General features: G+C 38.7%; 2 protein-coding genes across 5 annotated transcripts in view; both read right to left on the minus strand.

The window, feature by feature from the left end:
- The window catches only part of rbpms2b (RNA binding protein, mRNA processing factor 2b), a 216282-nt gene extending 201926 nt beyond the window's left edge, over positions 1–14356 (minus strand). Inside the window, exons 1-7 of one of the 2 annotated variants that reach the window (XM_059534394.1) lie at positions 13886–14353; positions 12245–12322; positions 11865–11903; positions 11537–11599; positions 9906–10056; positions 9347–9498; positions 8531–8599 (exon numbers count right to left, since the gene is read on the minus strand). In XM_059534394.1, the coding sequence (XP_059390377.1) occupies positions 8534–8599; positions 9347–9498; positions 9906–10056; positions 11537–11599; positions 11865–11903; positions 12245–12322; positions 13886–13939 (603 nt within the window). In that variant the 5' untranslated portion in view covers positions 13940–14353 and the 3' untranslated portion in view covers positions 8531–8533. Of the gene's footprint in view, positions 1–8530; positions 8600–9346; positions 9499–9905; positions 10057–11536; positions 11600–11864; positions 11904–12244; positions 12323–13885 lie in introns of both variants that reach the window. The other variant, XM_059534395.1, reaches the window with a different exon arrangement.
- cpeb1b (cytoplasmic polyadenylation element binding protein 1b) lies at positions 226–6251 on the minus strand. 3 transcript variants are annotated; one of them, XM_059534390.1, is made up of 12 exons: positions 6094–6251; positions 5435–5603; positions 4490–4681; positions 3863–4071; positions 3220–3472; positions 2898–3011; positions 1997–2086; positions 1560–1696; positions 1137–1335; positions 945–1039; positions 730–810; positions 226–624 (listed from the first exon to the last, which is right to left on the minus strand). In XM_059534390.1, the coding sequence occupies exons 1-12, from the start codon at positions 6106–6108 to the stop codon at positions 514–516; spliced, it is 1665 nt and encodes a 554-aa protein (XP_059390373.1). In that variant the 5' UTR covers positions 6109–6251; the 3' UTR covers positions 226–513. The 3 variants fall into 3 exon arrangements, with proteins under 3 accessions (XP_059390373.1, XP_059390372.1, XP_059390374.1); XM_059534389.1 differs by having other exon boundaries at positions 1982–2086; XM_059534391.1 differs by lacking the exons at positions 5435–5603; positions 6094–6251 and adding an exon at positions 4869–5221 and having other exon boundaries at positions 1982–2086.
- Positions 14357–19458: the final 5102 nt, after the last annotated feature.

The raw sequence follows: 19458 nt of genomic DNA on the forward strand, positions 1-19458 counted from the left end.
TATGAAAACTAAAACTGTGAAAAACGTCATGATGAAAATCTGGCTTATAGTTGCGTCTCAAAGTAAAAAAAAAAAAAAAAAAAAAAGAAAACAAAAAGGCAAAAAAAGCTACTTTGGAAAGGGAAAGCCAATTAAAGGCACTGTATAGCTTCCTTCTGTTAAACAAGGAGTTTAGAATTGATTTACCAAAACAAAATAGCAACCTATAAAAGGGAAGAGAAAAAAAAAAAAAAAAAAAAAAAGGAAAAAAAAAATGGCCTGAATATCTACTTAGTTCAAAACTCTGGTTCTTCCCCCATCCATGGGCCCCAGCTAACCCATCTCACCGTGTACAGTGCCAAAGTGAACAAGCCAAACTAAAAAGAAAGTGCAACAGTGAACTTTCTACAGTGTTTCCCCATGCCCCAACTCCTGGGAGGGCCTTTTGAAGGGGGGCCGACTCTGAAGCGGTTCCCCGAGGAGAGCAGGCGCAATGGACATCCAGGCTGAGGCATCGTGCTGCCATGCGTGGTTTCAGTTGGCATCCCGCTTCTTCTGGTTGCGCATCAGAGGGCGGTGGTTACTGAGGATGTCCATGGAGTGCTGCCTATGCCAGCAGGAGCGACAGTAGTATTTGAAGCAGGTCTGGGGGAGAGAAAGTCATAACGTACAGATTAATGCACTAACAAAAGACACGCGTGAGAAAAAAAAAAAAAAAAAAAAAAAAATAAAAACCCCACACCACCTCACCTTGTCCCTGCAAAAGAATGGCCCAGGCTCACGACTGCATGATTGACAGATGGCATCCTCCAAGTATGGGTCAATCTGAACCTGAGAGGAAGACCGTTTCCATAAAGAAAAACTACCATAATACTAAAGTGTCTTAAAATCACACGGCCAGGCAGACATTAGCAAGTGTGACAGTGCCAACTCAACTCAAATTGCCATATAGACCCATTATGTACCTTCTTTGTAAATTTGGGCGTCTTGATCTCAACAAATGCAGCGCTTACAGCTTTCAGATAACTGCGTTGGTTGTTAAAGGTTACACGACCAGATCCTAGGAGGGGGTGCAAAAAATTACGTTAAGTAACCCCAGTATAAGAGGTTCTGCATAATTTGTCAACCCTGGGGGAAAATTTTTTTTAAATCTTCACCAATGGGGTATTTGTGCTTGTCTGTGTCGATGCCTGCATACACAACACCTCCGAACAGATCATTCATGATGCTGGCCAGGGCCTCAGCGTTCAGCATGCCATGCAGGGCTCCTACAAACACAGTGTTCCTAGGGTCCAGCCTTTGAGAGGGGCAACTCACATAGTTACTGTCTGAAATCACCCAAGGGATCACCTGTGCCTGAGAGACCAAAAAAGACAGGTTTCTGATTCATCAATATTAAGGAACAAGGTTTTCACCTACAAATTACATTTTTAAAACTATCCAGGAAGCAGGTCAACAGGCAGCCAATGAGTCACTTCTGTATAGGGGTTAATCAAGTGGTGTTAATGTATCTAAAAAAAGAAAAACAATTTCCCCACTGCATCAAATGCTACCAAATCTACTCCTAAAGCCCAGCTTACATCTTTGCAGCGCATCCTTCTGCTGGACATTTTGAAGTAATACTCGCTGTAGCCCTCAGGATGGAGCAGGTCCTCAGTGCAGTCCTGTAGCAGGGCACGCACAGACTTGTCCGATTCAAACACCAAGTACACATAACCTGGGGAGCAATCAGATGAATAAAAATAAGTCACATGGCCAAAATGTTATTCAGTTTAAAGGTCTTGCAGCCATCTGCATAACTGTAGACTGCACAAACTTGGGTATGAAATTCTTGCAAAGGGAGTTAAAAAAAAAAAAAAAAAAAAAAAAACACAATTCCCAGAAAAAGATACCACCATGTGTATGAAGGGTTCTTGTAGTCACCAATAAGTTGAGTGCCATGAGCCACACCATCCCACAACAGTGCTGTAATAAAATCGGTTTCCTACCCTTTCAGCATTACCTTTGGGCATATTACCTTTCGGAGGGCAGCGAGGGTGCTTGCCATCCTTACCTGGCCACTCCACACTGAGAGGGCCATAGCATTTAAAAGTGTTTATCAAACCAGCTGGGGACAAAAACAGAGAAGCTATTAGTCTAGAAGCAAACAGGGCTATTGCATATCTATACTACCCTTCAAAGTTTGGGAAAAGTAAGATTTAGGTTTTGGAAATCTCGTTTAATCTCGTGCAATAGTAGTAATGAAAGGATTACAAATTTACTCGTTCAATATTACACCTAATGGTTCAGCGAAGAACCTAGAGTTCATCCAAGAATTTTTTCGGTTTTGTGCCCGAAATGGCAATTTATTCCAGTTTATAGCTAAACTGAATTTTTAGCAGCCACTACTCAAATCTTTAGCGTCACATGACACTTCAGAAGCAAGTTACTGCATAAACGTTGAGAACGTGTGCAGCCTAAAATTGTGAAATTTGTTTCCCCAAGGACTCTTTGAACAGGAGTAAATAAAAAAAAAAAAAAAAAAAAAAAAAAAAAAAACACGAAGTCTTCTGTAACAAATGCCTTTACGGTCTCTTGATCAGTTTAATGCATCCTTGCTGTACTTACTGAATCTTACGGACCACAAACTTTTAAATGGCAGTGTAAATTGTAAAAACCAGAATCAGATATAGCACAGAGTAAAAGGTGGAGAACAGAAAGCAAAATGGCACAAGTCAATTAACATTTTCTTAGGTGCAGAAACAAAGATCCCACACCTCCTACAGGAATAGACCATGAGTCAACGTGGCACAAAAACATTTTAATCAAGTAGTCATTTGAAACTTTATTTCAGTTAGTAGGCTAGTAATCTATTCCAAGCACCATAATTAAGATAAAACCAACTAGCATTTCACATTGTATAAAAGCAGTTATTCTACCTTCAGTGATGTCCCAGGGAACGCCTCCTAAAAAGACCTTGCAGGAATAAATGGGATTTTGGTAGTGTCTGGGCGGCAACTGTCCACTCCATGTGAAGGTAGCTTCATTGATGGCTGTGGAGCACAAATTCTCAAGATGAGCACAACAAGATCAATGCACCTGCATTATGGATTGATAAAAAAACACCGTGAACAGCAGCAACAAGGTTGCTCGAATCTGTTAAATGGAAGTGTTAAAGGACATTAAGAAGTTTTGGTAGGAGGGTGAAGGGGTGGGGGATAGCTTATGAATTCATGCACTAGTGGCATGCAATGGGCATACAGGCTGCCTGTCGGTGAAGCCAGGCCTCTCTTTCAATGCTGAAGGGGCTCTCAGGGGTCTTCATTAGGTCCCAGTTGGGCCAGATGGAGGCACCAGGCCAGCGGTGGGACAGACCACCGCTTGAGGTGGCACTGGGTGGTGGGGTGAGAGGGGAGCTGCTGTGGTCCAAACGAGAGCCCAGAGCTAGCTTGAGCGGATCCCTTTGCATACTGGACATAAGGAAGGGCACAGACGGCGAGATCCTCAAAGACGACTACAAAAAGGAAAGAGAAAAGTGCTAGCATTGCCAAGAAGAACATTCAAGGATCATCAAGAGCTACCTCTAAAACTAGCCTCAAAAACACCATTCCACACTCAGCTGCTTTAATTAATAGTCAAGTCAAATTTGTATAGCACTTTTGATTAGCTTTACAGAAAGTGTCACACTGCGGTGTCAGGTTTAACAGCGGTTTTAGGATGGGCAAAATAAACTTCAATTTTAATCGGAATTGAGATCTTCCCATTTTGGATTTAGTGCAGTTGCTATAAGAGTGACACAGTGATATAGTCAATGAAACTTATTGCAAGGGTTTATACATTTATAAATAGGGAAAAAAAAAAGCCCCGGCAGAAACCACACAGAACACTGTCCCAAAACGCTTACCAGCAGGTCTGAGAGGTGATCAGAACCAGAGCTGAAGCCGCTGGTCTCAGAGTCCACAGGGCTAATGGAGTTAGAGTCCAGGAAAGACTGAGAATTCAAGCGTGCCATGCCGGGAAATCTTTCTAGGAAGTCTGTGGCACCAATGGAAGGCTCAGAGTAGCTCGGAAGCCTGTTGGAGAGATGGCTGGGAGTCCCAAAAATCCCATGCACTGAAAAACAAATGGGTTTAAAAACAGTTACAGTAACACTAAAAGTCAAAGTAGCAAGGAAAAGCCAAAGAATAGATTTTTGTATTGCTCACCAAACCCTCAGAATAAATTGAGCACTACAAGTCTCAAACAAGTACAGCTGAAGAGGACAGTTGTTATATTGCAGCACTAATGAGAATTACCAGTGCAAGAGGCAGGCCGAGAATCTGTGACCATAGTCAACAAAAGGCTCTGACTCACGGTTACAGGCCAAGTGAGAATGGTTTAAACATGCTCTAGCTAGGACAAGGCCAAAGACTCAGAAAGAGATTCCACAAGAAAAAGAGCCTACTGAAAACATGCACTATAAATCAATAGTGTATAAATCAAGGTTGCTTAAAATGTATACTGTTGCTTTACTGCTACTCATTCCACTTACGCGAGGCTGTGTTAGTCTGTGCAGAGGGATCCGAGTCATGGCTGCTCCATGGTCTCTCCCAGTCAGACAGGCTGAGGGACTGTAGGCCCAGACCCCAGTTACTGACGTCAGGCAGACCCCTAGAGGAGTCCTGCCCACCGCTGGGGAAGAGCATCCTGCTCCGGACTGCAGACAAGTCTGAGTCGGGACGACCTGTTAACAGAGTGCAGAAACAAACATACTTTTTGGCAACTCCGCATCAGCAGTGGAAATAAAAAGGCATACACATTCGAGAAAACATCGGCTCCCTAGACGGATAGGAAAAAAAAAAAATCACAGCTCGCCTCCCTCTGTCTGGCTAAATTGCACCGGAGCAACGGTCTCTGCAGAGACGACCCACCCTGCATGTGACCCAGGCGCTGCTGCCCTCACAGCCCCTTGCTAATGACATCAGTCCCTGGCCTCCTCGATGCCACACCACAGAGCATTCCTGACAAATTCCCCTGCAAAGAGACGGCACCCCCTCCCACCTCTGGCTCAGACACTCGAGGTGGCAGGGAGAGAGAGTTCACCGCTAGCTGCAGGCTAAGAGACCGAAAACTCCAGTGAATCACAGCACTATTGCTATTGGCTAAGTAGCTGAGGAATGAGCAATCTGGGCTTCTCGTGCAGAGCTGGACCGCATCCAACTGCTTACTCCAGCCCTGATTCAGCATCCTCCATCTTATCTGCATGATGTCGCATGACCAGTGCTGTAATGATTCCCTGCACACATGAAGCTCGAATGTAGGGCCAAAGCTGAAGGTGCGAACAGCAACGCAGCATACGCACATGAACATGGGCAACAGAAAGAGCTCTTTTGTTACAGAGCCTGCACACACACACAAGAATTGTCTGCTTGCATTTGTTGTTTATTCTAGCGCTCAATTAACAAGTGAATCTCTTTGTACACAAACTAGGGTTTACCATTAAAAGGGTCTCGCTTGCATTTGGCAGTGGGAGTGGTGCAAACCCCACTGAGATCCAGTGAGTTTCCCAGCATGGTGTTCATCCTGGAGAACGTGTCTGCATTGCTACATGTAGACAGGGCTGGAATATCAGAATCCAGGCAGTTAAGAAGTCTGGGGTTCTCGCTCTGTCAGAACACAGATAGACATCACAAATGGTAAAACACAGGCCTGATTCATCCCTTGCCACACTATTTTATGTTCAGTTAGCAAAACAGTATTATAACAATGTTTGAAGTTAAGGAGAAATTTTTTGCAGTCCACTTTCAGTAGAGTGATGGTAAACAATATGCCTATAATTTAATTTGCCACTCCTGCTGTTAAATTGACCAAAGCAGCCAATTATTAAATCTGACAAGCCCAAATCAGGGGACCCATACCGCACTGTAAACAACCATTACTGATAACAGATACAGGTCAGCATAATAACTTGCATTTCTGCATGCTCAACAACCAAAAATGGAGTTGAACACTTCTTTTTTCATTTCTAAATAACCCCAAACTTTTATTGAGGTAGTAAACGCGGGTCAAATGCAAAAAAAGAAAAATTTAACACGCTCACAAAAACGCTAATAAAAGTGGTGCAAAATTCAAACCCGAACTAACACCTAAACTCACCAGAGAAAACGCCATCGTAGGACTATCAACCAAAATGATCGAAAACAACGCCTTATTTAAGTCTCTTAAGTCTACTTAAACCTTTCGAGGGAACTTTTGGCCTAATTCACAACACCTGTGCTCGAGTCAAGCACCTCTTTCTCTCCTGGGATCCACTTCTTCTCTTGAGTAACCACTGATTGCATTTTGATATTTATTCATGAGGGGCGGGGACTTGTCGTGACGTCAGTTTCCATAGGCCAATTTACGGTTTCAAAAACTACCGTAATTTTTTGTTAAATGCCCCCAAATTATCTATATTATTATAAAATGTATCACAATATTTCTGATTCCTGTCCAAGTCTCATTTTCTCATACAAGTTAATTTTTCTCATTCAACAAATATTATAGTTGGTCGTGGCGTCTGATGTGTTATGCATTTTAGAGCCTGCTGCAGATTTATGAATATATTTAGATCTAAACATAAATGAGATTAATTTTTTTGTCATTATCTAAATTGTTCAGTGCGAGTGCGGCCTTAGTATTTGTAATGAGTCACGTCGCGTGTAAAATTTATTTTATTGACAGAAATCAGGACCATGGAGAGCAGCATTTATAAATTAGGCCTTTGTTAAGACAAATCACACAGTTTGTGCCTAAAGACTTCTATAATACAGTAAATACAATAGTGATTAACAACAGGCACATTGCAAGAGAGACCAGCAGCTACTTTCAGGGCAGGCAGCCCATTTAAAACAAATGACAGACTACCGACTCACTTCCTCTAGAGGGCAGCACTTACATTGTTTCTTAGGGTCTTCACTTTAAAGGACAGTTCACCTCAAAAGTAAAAGTTTCATGCTGTTGTAAACCTGTTTGACGTTCTTTAATGACACAAAGGGATATGTTGGACATGAGAGTCTCAGATTTTTTATGCCAAAAATAAATAAAGGCGAGACTGTTGACATTCTGTCTAACATCCCTTTTGTGCTACAAAGTCACGCATATTTGAAAACATGAGTATGGATGACCATATTTTTAGCCTACTTCTGTAAATTATGCCCCTAAATTCAGACGCATGCAAGCTGCTGCAATTGAAACATAACTGTATTGCACAGTTCAATAAAAGTACACACAAGACATTTTAATGCATTTTTGTTTTAATACAGTAGTATTTTTGTACTCCAAAAACTTTTGCATTTCAAATGTTCGAATAAACCATTACTATACCCACATTAAAACCCATGCACACTTGTAGCATCTCTTGATATTCAGAGAATTAACTTGAAACAGCAATTTCATGTTAGCAGCAAATTTGCTGTCCATATACTGTTAGTTTCGTGCCACACTGACACATTTAAAAAAAAAAAAAAACACAATTTACTACAACTTAACCTCTGAAACTACTATAAAAGGACATGGATACAAAAACAAATGTCAACACAAAGAAAGGGTTACCAATAACTTGTACAGATTACTCATCTCAATTGCACAAACTCTTGTTTCCCCAGTCACGCACTCTAGATTGAGGTGGGCTCATATTTTGTAAAGTCACCAGACCCTCTGTGATGTGTTACACTGGACATTAGTGGGGGGAACCATATGACTGTCTGGACATCACATTACCCAAAATAAGTTGGCCAAAGTTTTGTATATAACATAAGCAACTTTAAATGACCATGCTACCAAACAAGACAAACTGAAAAAGGTTACACCGATCATAGAAGCAACAAACATACAATGACACACAGAGCTACACTTCATGCCAAAACTAACATGCTCAATGTTAGCTTCAGTTGATAGTTTCATTTTATGTCGATCCAGAGCATATCTCAATGAACGAATAAATTAGTATCTTATCTTAAATTATTCAATACAAAGAAAAAAAAAGGTGGTGGGGGGGGGAGGGTTCAAGGGACCAATCCATTAAGAACTGCTAAAGTCTATTTTTGTGCTGTTGGCAATGATTTCAATTAGTGCTGTCAAATGATTAAATAGCATCCAAAATAAAAAGGTTTGTTTACATAATGTATGTGTGCTGTATGATAAATTACACATACATTTCAGATTTTTTTTTTTTTAAATATTTAGAATATAAATTATGAATATATAGACATGTAAATACATGTCAATATTTTCAAAGATATACTGTGTGTAATTATATATAATATACACAGAACACACGCATTACGCAAGCAAACATTAATCGATTAATCGTTTGACAGAACCAATTTCAATACAGGATCAATGAGCAATACAAACTCAAATTTCATCTCTTCATGGCCTAATTCCAAAAGATTTAATACATCCAAAAGCCTAAAGTTCAAATGCACCGGACCATTTTTAAACAGGAGCTGGAAGACGCCATTTCTGAAACCTGAAAGGAAAAAAAAAAATATTAAGAGAACATTTTATAAATCACATGTTGCATGGGAGAGGAATAGAATGGCCTTACTGTATTTTAACAGAATTGCCGTGATTTCCATCCAGGCTGGGATGAGTCTGATGTGGAGGGATACCAGCGCATCTAAAAAATAAATAAATAAATAAAAAACCATAAAAAAAAAGTTAACACCTTCAGACTTTGTGAAAGAGCTAAGGAAATCTTCACAATTCATTAGCATGTGACCCAAGCAGTCACAGCTGACAGCTGATTTCTTTGAATAATTATAACAACTTTTGCGCCAGATCATTTAACAGGTAAATAATACACAAAACAATGTTTAAAGACTTCAATGGCTCAAATTACTTAAATTACACTTGCTACATTGACTTATTGCCCAGAAAGAATACGCAAACTTTTATTCACATTTTTAATAAACATTCATAATAGTGCATTAAAAGATCTTCCAACAAATCATCATATTGCTGTATCTTTACATTAAATGCATAGTTTTCTTTCTGGAAAAAGTTTAATAAAATCCATTGATTTTGACATGACTAGCAGGATTTAATTTGTGAAACAACACTGCCTTCCATAAATTAGTGCATAACATTTATAAAGATGAATCTGGAATCTAGTACAGTAATGAAAACAAATTAAAGAATTAAAATGGCAATTTTAAAAAAAAGTTAAAAACAAACAGAGAAGAGAGAGGGAAAAAAAAAGAAAAAAAACCATGCAAGAAAAAAAAAAAAAAAAAAATACAAAAACCAAAAAGTGAAAAATCTAGAAAAGACCGAGAAACAGAAAGAAAAAAAAAAAATATATATATATATAATAATAATAATAATAATAATAATAATAATAATAATATTGTACAGATGGCCTCACCTGAGCATGAAGTGCAGCTGCTGCTGCAGCGGCCGCTGCTGGGTAGGTGAAAGCCGTGTGGGGCAGGCCGGGGCTGAGCTCTGGGGTATAGAGAGGGTAAGGAGACCAGGCCTCTGGAGGTGCTGGGATCAGTGCTGCCCCTGTCAAATCATCTGAGGATTGGGATGAGCAGAGCAAACCATCACCTCAGACTCAGGCCAGCTGAGTTCAGTATGTCAGACATGACTGAAATCACCACTTCAAAACCAAGTGACACGTTGTTCAAGCCAGAGGCACCAACACTCCTAAAGACTCTTAAAGAGGCAGGAACTAAATACTGATACCCGTGTGATCTCTGGTCATTTCTGTGACTTGGAACAGAAGAGAGGTTGAATGAGATGTGAAGCGCCAAGACTCAACTTATGTGTAATAGAACTAAGAGAACAGAAAAGGCCATTTGCTAATGACACATGCATGTGGAGGTGGATAAGTCTGTTCTTGTGTTTTTCTAAGACCTACTCTGTAGTTGTGTATGCCTGTCTCTGCAGTGTGTGAACTACAGTGTTGGCCTTGAACTTACATGGGTCCCGTGCTATGAAGTGCGCTCCTAGAGCTGGGTGGATATTTGTGGGATTCGGAGTGCCCATCAGCTTACTCTTTGCCATCTTCGTGTTGGCCTTAGCAAACTCTAACCGGAGGGTCTGCGGGTTTTCAGGGTCAAATCGAACCCCCTGGAGACACAAGGGAGGGAGGGGGACAGAGTAATGGGGATGGGTTGTGCCTGCCAGACCCTGGTCAAAATGTGCAGTGCGTTTTAAGCTGGTGCCCACATGCAGTGAACGTTTCTACTAGTGAATGAACAGCAAAGCTAGTGGTTACCTAAACAGAAGTGGACACATACTACACACTAAAGGAAAGAAAAAAAAAAAAAAAAAAAAAAAAAAAAAAAAAAAAAAAAAAAAGAAACACATTACTGGTAATCTACTGTATAGTGGCTTCTCGGGCCATCATGGCGCTCAGAAATAAACATTATGCATTTATTTGTAATGCATTGGAACACAATGAATATGAGACTCCTTTAAAGGGATACTCCATCCCAAAATGAAATTTTTGTTATTAATCACTTGCAGTGGCCAGCCATTTATGCTGAGGTGCACAAGGAGCAGTTGGGGGTTCAGTGCCTTGCCGGCCCGAGACTCGAACCCACAACCTTGATCTTGAATAACAGAGCAACCACATTGCTAAATTAAACTATGTAAAATGTTAAGTTGGTCGCAGTGCCATGCACTTAATGCCTCATCTACGGTCATTCTTCAATAAGGTTCATTAGTTTACATTAGTTAAATAAATGAACAATATTTCCACAGCATTTATTAATCTTAGTTTGTTCATTTCAGCATTTACTTATGCATTAAAATCACAGTTTGTGTTTGTAAACAATGCAGTGTGAACTAACATGAACAATGAATGACTTTTTATTAACATTAACAAAGATTAATAAATTGTGTAATAAATGTATTGTTCCTGGTTCATGATAGTTAATATCTTATTGTAAAGTGTTAGCATTAATATTGATTCATCATACTGTTGAACTTGACAGTATTTTCCTGTTACTTCATAGGAGCTTCAAAGGAGAGAGACGGAGAAAGCCAGTCTTGTGAGCTGCGTTTCAGTATTATTTTGCTCGTTGGGAGAAAAAGGAAAAAAAAATAATTTGATATCCACCCCCCCAAGGATTCTATAGATATCACAATTTATCTATATTGTGAATTTGTATGGCCACAATAACCATGATATGAAAAATCTAATATCATGACAGCCCTACTGATGGCAGATGGACTATTCGGACCATGCTTTTCATACTTTTCGGGAATTTGACTGTAACTTACAAGCCTCCTGGTTTTCATCCCAAATATCTTAAAATTGTGTTCTGAAGACGAACAAAGCTTTTACAGGTTTAAACAACATGGGGGTAAGGGATTAAATGACAATTTTCATTTTGGGATGGAGTATCTCTCCAAGCTCACCATGTTTTAATAGTCAAATGAGATGCAAGCTATGGCCATTATTGTACAAATTGACAGCAGAAAATGTTCTTAATGTATATACAGTAGATAATGCATTTAACCCTATTAAGTATGAACCTAGCTGAGAACATTCAACAGATTATCAATATTTCAAGCCACTGCTTACAGATAACTGGTTTCTTACATTTAATGCATTCTTTGCCGCTTCTGCACCGGAACGACTATCAAAGGTAACAAAACCAACAGGCTGAAAAACAAAGAAAGACATCAATGGCCATGGTGTAATTTATTAAAAACACACAAGAGATGTGGGAAGTGTAATTTTCATTACCAAAACGAACCAAAAAATAAAATAATAATAATAATAATAAATGTGATTGCTCACTACACAGTACTAAATATAGGTTTATAATCACTAAAATAAAAAAGGCATGACCGCAACACAAGTGCAAAAGTACATGTTTTTAATACAACACACAGGCCTGGTCAGCTAATATCAAACAATGTCTCACCTGCTTTGATGTTAACTTGATAAGTGAACCCTCATAACCCTGAAAAGGAAAATTAATCCAATTAGCAGCAATGTAGTCACATGCTTGAAAAGGAAGAAATTCCTGCTTCACTCCCTATAAGAGGCCAACTCTATCAGAGAGGATGCACTTTACCGCACTGCTAATCTGTGCGACTGGAACATCTCTGCTGCTAAGAATTATTCCAATTCTTACAACTCTAAAACTCCATTTAGAAACTTCATTATTCCCCTCCAGTCAATTCATTGTTTCAGTGAGAATTTCTAACGGTTGCTTGGGTGACCACAACGATTAGGAGCTATAAGTAGAGTTTCGACTAAACACTGTCAATGAGATTTACCATTTAAAACATCTGTTTTTACCTTAAATGGTCGAAACAGCAGATAAAGTTCACGAGGTTTGATATCTGTTGGCAGACCACTGACAAATAGTGTTCGCACCTGTAAAATACAAAATACTACATTTTAAAATGCATGCAAAATTTCTAGATAACACAAAAGGAGATGACTTAGTTAAGACACGGAACAGAAATGAAGTGATCAATGACCCTTGGAACACAAAGTCTGCATTTATTTAATAAAAAAGTAAAAAAATAAAATAAAAAATGCTCATGGTTTGCAATGACCTGAAAAATACAAAAAGCCATGAATTGGGTTTTAAAAAGCCTCACTCAAAACTTACAGTACAAAGATTCATGACAAACGCATTCAGCTACATGGCCACATTCAGCTACAGAAATAAACAAATGCACATCCACTCGCTTTGACTTGGTGGGGGGTTCAAAGCCACAATGGACTGCCAGTGGAACAGCGATGGACAACGTCGCACAGCGTGACAGCACTTCCTTCCCCTGACCCAACAACAACACCGACAACACAACACCATTCCTCGGCCCTCAACCCCTCACCTCTGTGTTGTAATGATCATGTATAAAGGTTCAGTTTAAATTAATTAATAGCTTCAGGTTTCATTGACTATTCCAACAGCTGCAAGTGATACTGACAACCACAATCCAAAACAGTTTTCGAAGAGGATTGTCTCTTATTTAAGATGCCATTCATTAATGGATCAAAACAGCCTGCATAATGGCAGTGGTGTCTATTTACAAATAATAATAAGCAAATAAAAGAAAAAAAAAGCTCTAATATTATTTATTTAATATATATACACACATATATATATATATATATATATATATATATATATATATATATATACACACACACACACAAACTATATGTCACAGGTTTATTGTGGTTTGTAAGGGATATAAAAACACATATACACAGACACCAATAAGACTGAAATATGCTTTAAGCCATTTATTTTATTTAGTTTTAACTGTTTGCATTTTTAAAAGCATGGTTTATGAAGAAACCACAAAATTATTACGCCGTGCTGGATTACGACCATAACAATTGTATACAACCATTAAGGGTCAGTGACGCGGAAGCAAATTTCAAACTATTCGGTGATTTGCGCCTGTGTGACAGTTTGAGACAACAAACTAAATCTACTGAGCGGCTTCTAAACAAGTACTTGAATAAATTATGTATTTTATTGAGACCCTGGCCAAAAAAGCTAACCCAAACACGAACAAACTTTACACCTGACGCAATGTAACTCCCTAAACGTTTGAAGGAAGCGCCATTAACATACCGCTCAACAAAAACATAACATGGCAAGGTAAATAGGAAGTCATTGATTTAATGCAAAACTATTTATATTCAATCTGAAATTATTAACTTTAAACCACCGTCTTTTAATTCTGTGATTATTTCCTTACTTTTCAGCAAAAAAAAAAAAAGAAAAAAAAAAAAAAAAAAAAAAAACCACACACATATACACATATATATATATATATATATATATACATACACACACACACAACACTTAATGGAGAGACGCTGAGGCTCCCCTTCACACTTCAAAAGTTTGTAACAAAAAACTTGTACATTTTAATACAACACCTCATTGACTAATTTTAAACTCCGAACTCTCACCTCCTCTTCAATTGGGACATTGTTGTTCGGCTCGGAGTCAGACTTGATACTCATCTTGAACGTAAACTTGAGACACCCAAAAGGACCGGCAGAAGTTTCGTTTTTTTTCAGCGTCCTAAAGTGCGACTGGATCCTGATGGCGATCCGTGCGGGACTCAGCAGAACTCGTGCGGGACACTGAGGTCGTGTCAAAAGTGCCAGGTGAACTGAAGACGCGAAGGTGACTCGGTGAAAAGAAGTGCAGTGCGTGGTGGTGAGGGGAAGAGAAACGGCGCTGCCACCTCACATTTACCTCGTTTTAAATGTTAAATTTCAAAGAAAGCAGAGCTCATGGGTAGAACCTGTTCCATAGTTGACCTGCTCGCCAATTAGGTCATCAAGAGAGATGGGGCAGGCTCGAGAGCGGCGTTGCAGCTGGTGGAGAAGCCAACCCCTCTATTAGTAAATCATCGCCTTCATGGGGAAGTACGGACCAATTAGAACCGCTCCTTTTATTATTGGAGACATCTCATATCAACTGTATCAGGAGGAGGGAGGAGAGTAAATAAAAGAGAGGAATTCGTTTACTCGAGAGATATAAAAGCTTTGTAAAACTTACTTTGAAGTTTCTTTATGGGTGGCAGTTGTGAAAGGGTCAGGATGTATACATCTTCTTTTTGTTTGTTGAAAAACTGAGCTATTCTAAAAATAACCCTGACATTTGAGTGCATTTAATTATGGGAACATCTGTTTAAAAGGAAAGCTACTTTTCTTTAAACTTGGCGAGACACACAAACAATGCAGGGAACCAACCGTGTGGTAAAAATGTGCCTGTACTGTACTGTAAAGCTCATAAATGTTATGTTAAACTGTTTGCACCTTCAGCTGGTCTTCTGTCATGTTTCCTGACATTGTGTCGTCACGCAAAGTAAATGAGCTTGTTGAAGCCATCGGGTGCGCTAATGGTTGAGAAGGTTTTTTGTACAAATCTAAGTCTAATTATAGACAAAATCATTCTTGCCAGGCCTCTCTAATTCCATTGTGCATAAGGGAACTATGAACTATTTATAAATCCTACAGATGTTTATACACAGACTTGCAGTTTGTTTGAGGGCCTGTCTTATAGTGACTGCTTAATTCAGTTACAACCTCCAAACTGGATGTTTAAAGTAGTCCTTTATCGCGATTATTTTGCATGATATATCTGTGTGTACTGTGTATATGTTTGTAGCTTATACTGTATATAAATACACACAAATACAGTATATATTTCGAAAATAATTACAAGTATTTACATGTACAGTACAGACCAAAAGTTTGGACACACCTTCTCATTCAAAGAGTTTTCTTTATTTTCATGACTATGAAAATTGTAGATTCACACTGCAGGCATCAAAACTATGAATTAACACATGTGGAAGTATATATGGAATTATATACATAACAAAAAAGTGTGAAACAACTAAAAATATGTCATATTCTAGGTTCTTCAAAGTAGCCACCTTTTGCTTTGATTACTGCTTTGCACACTCTTGGCATTCTCTTGATGAGCTTCAAGAGGTAGTCACCTGAAATGGTCTTCCAACAGTCTTGAAGGAGTTCCCCGAGAGATGCTTAGCACTTGTTGGCCCTTTTGCCTTCTGTCTGCGGTCCAGCTCACCCCTAAACCATCTCGATTGGGTTCAGGTCCGGTGACTGTGGAGGCCAGGTCATCTGGCGCAGCACCCCATCACTCTCCTTCTTGGTCAAATAGCCCTTGATGCCTTCAGTGTGACTCTACAATTTTCATAGTCATGAAAATAAAGAAAACTCTTTGAATGAGAAGGTGTGTCCAAACTTTTGGTCTGGACTGTATATATTTACATTCATATAATTTATATATATATATATATATATATATATATATATATATATATATATATATATAAACGTAACATTTTTCTTAAATACATACATTCATGGGTTTATACATTCATATATACATTCACATACATTCATATTTATATATACATAATAAATATACACAGGACACACACCTGTAGTATATGTGAACAAAAACTTTTATTTTGGATGCGATTAATTGCGATTAGTCATTTGACAGCACTAGCCATAAAGATTGAATGTACTAACAAATAGTTTGAAAAACCATTTGCAACAACATCAAATGAAAGGTTGACTGCCCTGATGTCCGTTTTTCCATTAACACTCATTCTAATAGTAACCTATTCCTCTTGTTCTCAGGGTTTTAAAAATAAGTCAAACAGAGCACAGGTACACAGAGCCAAAGCTTACAGACTGATAAACGTATCAGTGCCAGGCTCTTAAAGAATGACAAGTGCGCAGATTGGAGTGCACAGCCACAGTCAGAAGGGTGCTGGCATTCGTCTGACACGTTACACTGCAAAGTGACATTCAGACCAAATTATTTAAACTCCTTCTAGTACTTTATAAAAATAAAAAAAAACACAACATAGTATCATCAAAGTGACAGGTATAGCTCATCCCTGCAAATTCTCGGCGTATTGGTAATCGACATCCCGTTTCGTGTCATCTCCTTGTTAGTGGTGAGCTCCCCAACACAAAGCCTGTACAGTGGGGCCAGAATGCTGTGATGAGGCCTTCATGTTTTATTGGAGAAGAGCAGGCCCATTGTCCCAAAAGCCACCTCAATCCACACTCCTCCTCCTCACGCCTCACTGGCCCCGTCCCATCACATTGGCGTCATAGAGCTCCAGAGCACTTAGCTTGTGTTCCCTGTGTCCTCTGTGCCTCACTGCATATCCAACATTTACAGCGCTCCTTCTTTCCGCTCAAAAGAGACGTTCAAGTCAAAAAATATTCCATTTGGAAAGGCTTTCACACTTTAGATGTATAAGTGGTGACATTATTGAGAGTTCTTTTAGTTTTGGGATTCACGTTGTGAGTGATGATCCTCAGTGATGCATCCACATTAATAAGACGCATATAATTTTTGGCTGGTGTACACTGGTGTAAAGGCTGGAATATACTACGCAGCTTTTTGATTTTTGCCCCAATTTACAGTCTGGGTGAGTCACTAGTTGCCAAAAGTCTGCAGAATTGACAGAAAATTGCATAGTTTGTGATGGGAACAAATACAGACATTTTAGCTTCAGAATATATGATTCCATCCAGTCGGAGGAGATTAAACATTACTGATATTTTAAGACAATTGTAGAATTTCTCCATGAGTTTGTTGTATTCAGAATGATTTCAAAGTCTGGTGGTGTGTGATCCATAGCTGTTCAGTTTTAAGTTAAGTTTAGGATGCCTAGTATTTTAAAACCTGTTACGATTTTAAAAGTTGTGAAGTGTATTTCAGCCGGGCATTTTGGGAAAATGCTCACTGTCTCAAGAAACCTTCCTACTCGGCCATCACCTAAAACACAGAGTCACCACAGTTCATTGCCTCATGGTCAGGGACATTTTTGCCACTGTAAAAACAAACCATTGGTGTAGAATCTCTGGAATAATTGTTGATGCAGAGCCGGATGAAACAAACACAACCAAAATAATGGTAAGTGCTGCTTGCATCAATACAGTCTATTTCCTGTTTACGGCCTCTTTTGCTTCTTGAAGCAATGAGACCTTGTGACCAAAGGATATTAGTATGCCCTTTAGCTTTCTCTTGCATCTGTTTTCTCTTGGACTGCCAAATCAGAGTTGACAAAAGCTATTGTGTTAATCTGTCATTTCCTCTATCTGTTGCCATCTGTTTTTTTCTTATATTAAAGCAAACAACTCTACAAAGACAACCGCAAATGATAAATAAAGTTTTTTTTTAACTTCCAAGCAGTTAGAATATATTTAAAAATGTATTTTTTTTCTTTTGCTCACATATTTGTTAAAGTTTTACTATGTCTTCTTGATTAAAGAGCTATTTATTTTATGTACTCCCTCATATTTTCACAAGTGATCCCATGTTTCCTGTTTAAATTTGGAAAATGCACATAAAAGGTTATGCTGTTAAAACAAAGGGCAACACATTCCCAGAGAGACAAATTGGGATCTGATAGCACAGAACTCTGGCGTTTTGACACTGTCTTACATAAACATTTCATGCATTTAGGAAATTAAATCCCAGCCAAACTTTCATGAAGACTATGTATAATGTAGAAAAACAAAACAAACAAAAAAAAAACCCTTCAAGGACTGAAATAGTAAATACTCTGGAAACTGGAGGGGAACATCAAAATTTGTCCCTGTCCCTTGTGCCTAGACTGGCTGCCAAACAGGACAAATTACAAAAAAAAAACCTCAATGAGGCTCTTCAGTGCTCCATCTCAAATAATTGGGCTTAGCTCATACTGAGAGGAACAAACGTGAGCTACCGTGTATTCAGACAAATGACAATTTGAACTGAGGCTGTCCAATATGAAAAGACAGGATGACTATAATAATACTTATAAAAAATATGATAGTTATTAATTCAAATTATACAGTAAACTAAGGACAATTTGAGTCTACAAGACAAAATGCACAAGAATAAAAACTCTGACCATTTCTCCATAAGGGTTTTGGAAGAGTGCTATGCTGAGCCTCAACAAAATGTGGGTTATTTTAATTTATAAAATATTTAATCATATTTTAGGTCATATGTTACAACATCACTGTATAGACCTTAGTCAGGGAAGATGCCATATTAATGTTACGGGGATGAAAACAAGGCTGTGACAGACAGGCTTAAAGTCTTTTCAATGGTAACATTCAAATCAGTTTTATGCAGTTTTTGTTTGCTGAAAATTCTATATGGTGCTACCATAAAGTCTATGTGCCCAGTCTAAGAGTGTGCAAATTAAAGTCTAAAGTCTTAAATTAAATTTATATTTTTGTAGCAAATAAGTATTGAAACTTGATTTTAGGGGACGGTCATCATCGGCAAGGCTTTTTTAAGACTTACCATCAAGCACAAACAGCTTTTGAGACCCACTTTTCTGATGGTGCAAGCAGAACTTCATATAACCATTTTAAACCTCTCACACAGCACAGACTGCAAAGTAGAACTACAGAAACACACAAAAACCAGTCAAGAGGAACTGATCTCATGAAATATTAAACAGAAGTCGGGGGAGTGATTCAGTGATGCATGGGACTGTTAAGGGCTGAATAAGGGGCGTGCATGATGGAGCATGCATATGCTAAGATTTACCTTCTCAATATTAGATATGAAAGTAAAAGTAAACTGATTTTTGGTTTTGAAAATGAAATTGGTCACTAATGTTTTGGTATTGACTCATTATGGTATTCCAGAAATGTGAACATGCAATAATATGACACCAGATACTATATTCTCTTGAAACGGTTCTAATATCTTCTCAACATCAATCTATATCTCAGTTCAATCAGTGTTTTTGTAGACAGTGTGGACAATCACATGAAATCGCTACAAGTCAGACTTAAATACAGCAAGGGACTGGGCACTACGCAGCTGTCCATCACATCTACTAAAGTCTGTCTCGGCCTCTAAGAAAGATGAATATTTGATAATGACCCTCCCTCCTGTATGGGTCTGTCAGCTCCTGTTCTTTCCACAAGTGCACAACACACTCTCTCTGGACTTAAGAGGACGGTACAGT

Source organism: Carassius carassius, chromosome 3 (genome assembly GCF_963082965.1).
Source record: "Carassius carassius chromosome 3, fCarCar2.1, whole genome shotgun sequence".
Classification (NCBI taxonomy): Eukaryota; Metazoa; Chordata; class Actinopteri; order Cypriniformes; family Cyprinidae; genus Carassius; species Carassius carassius.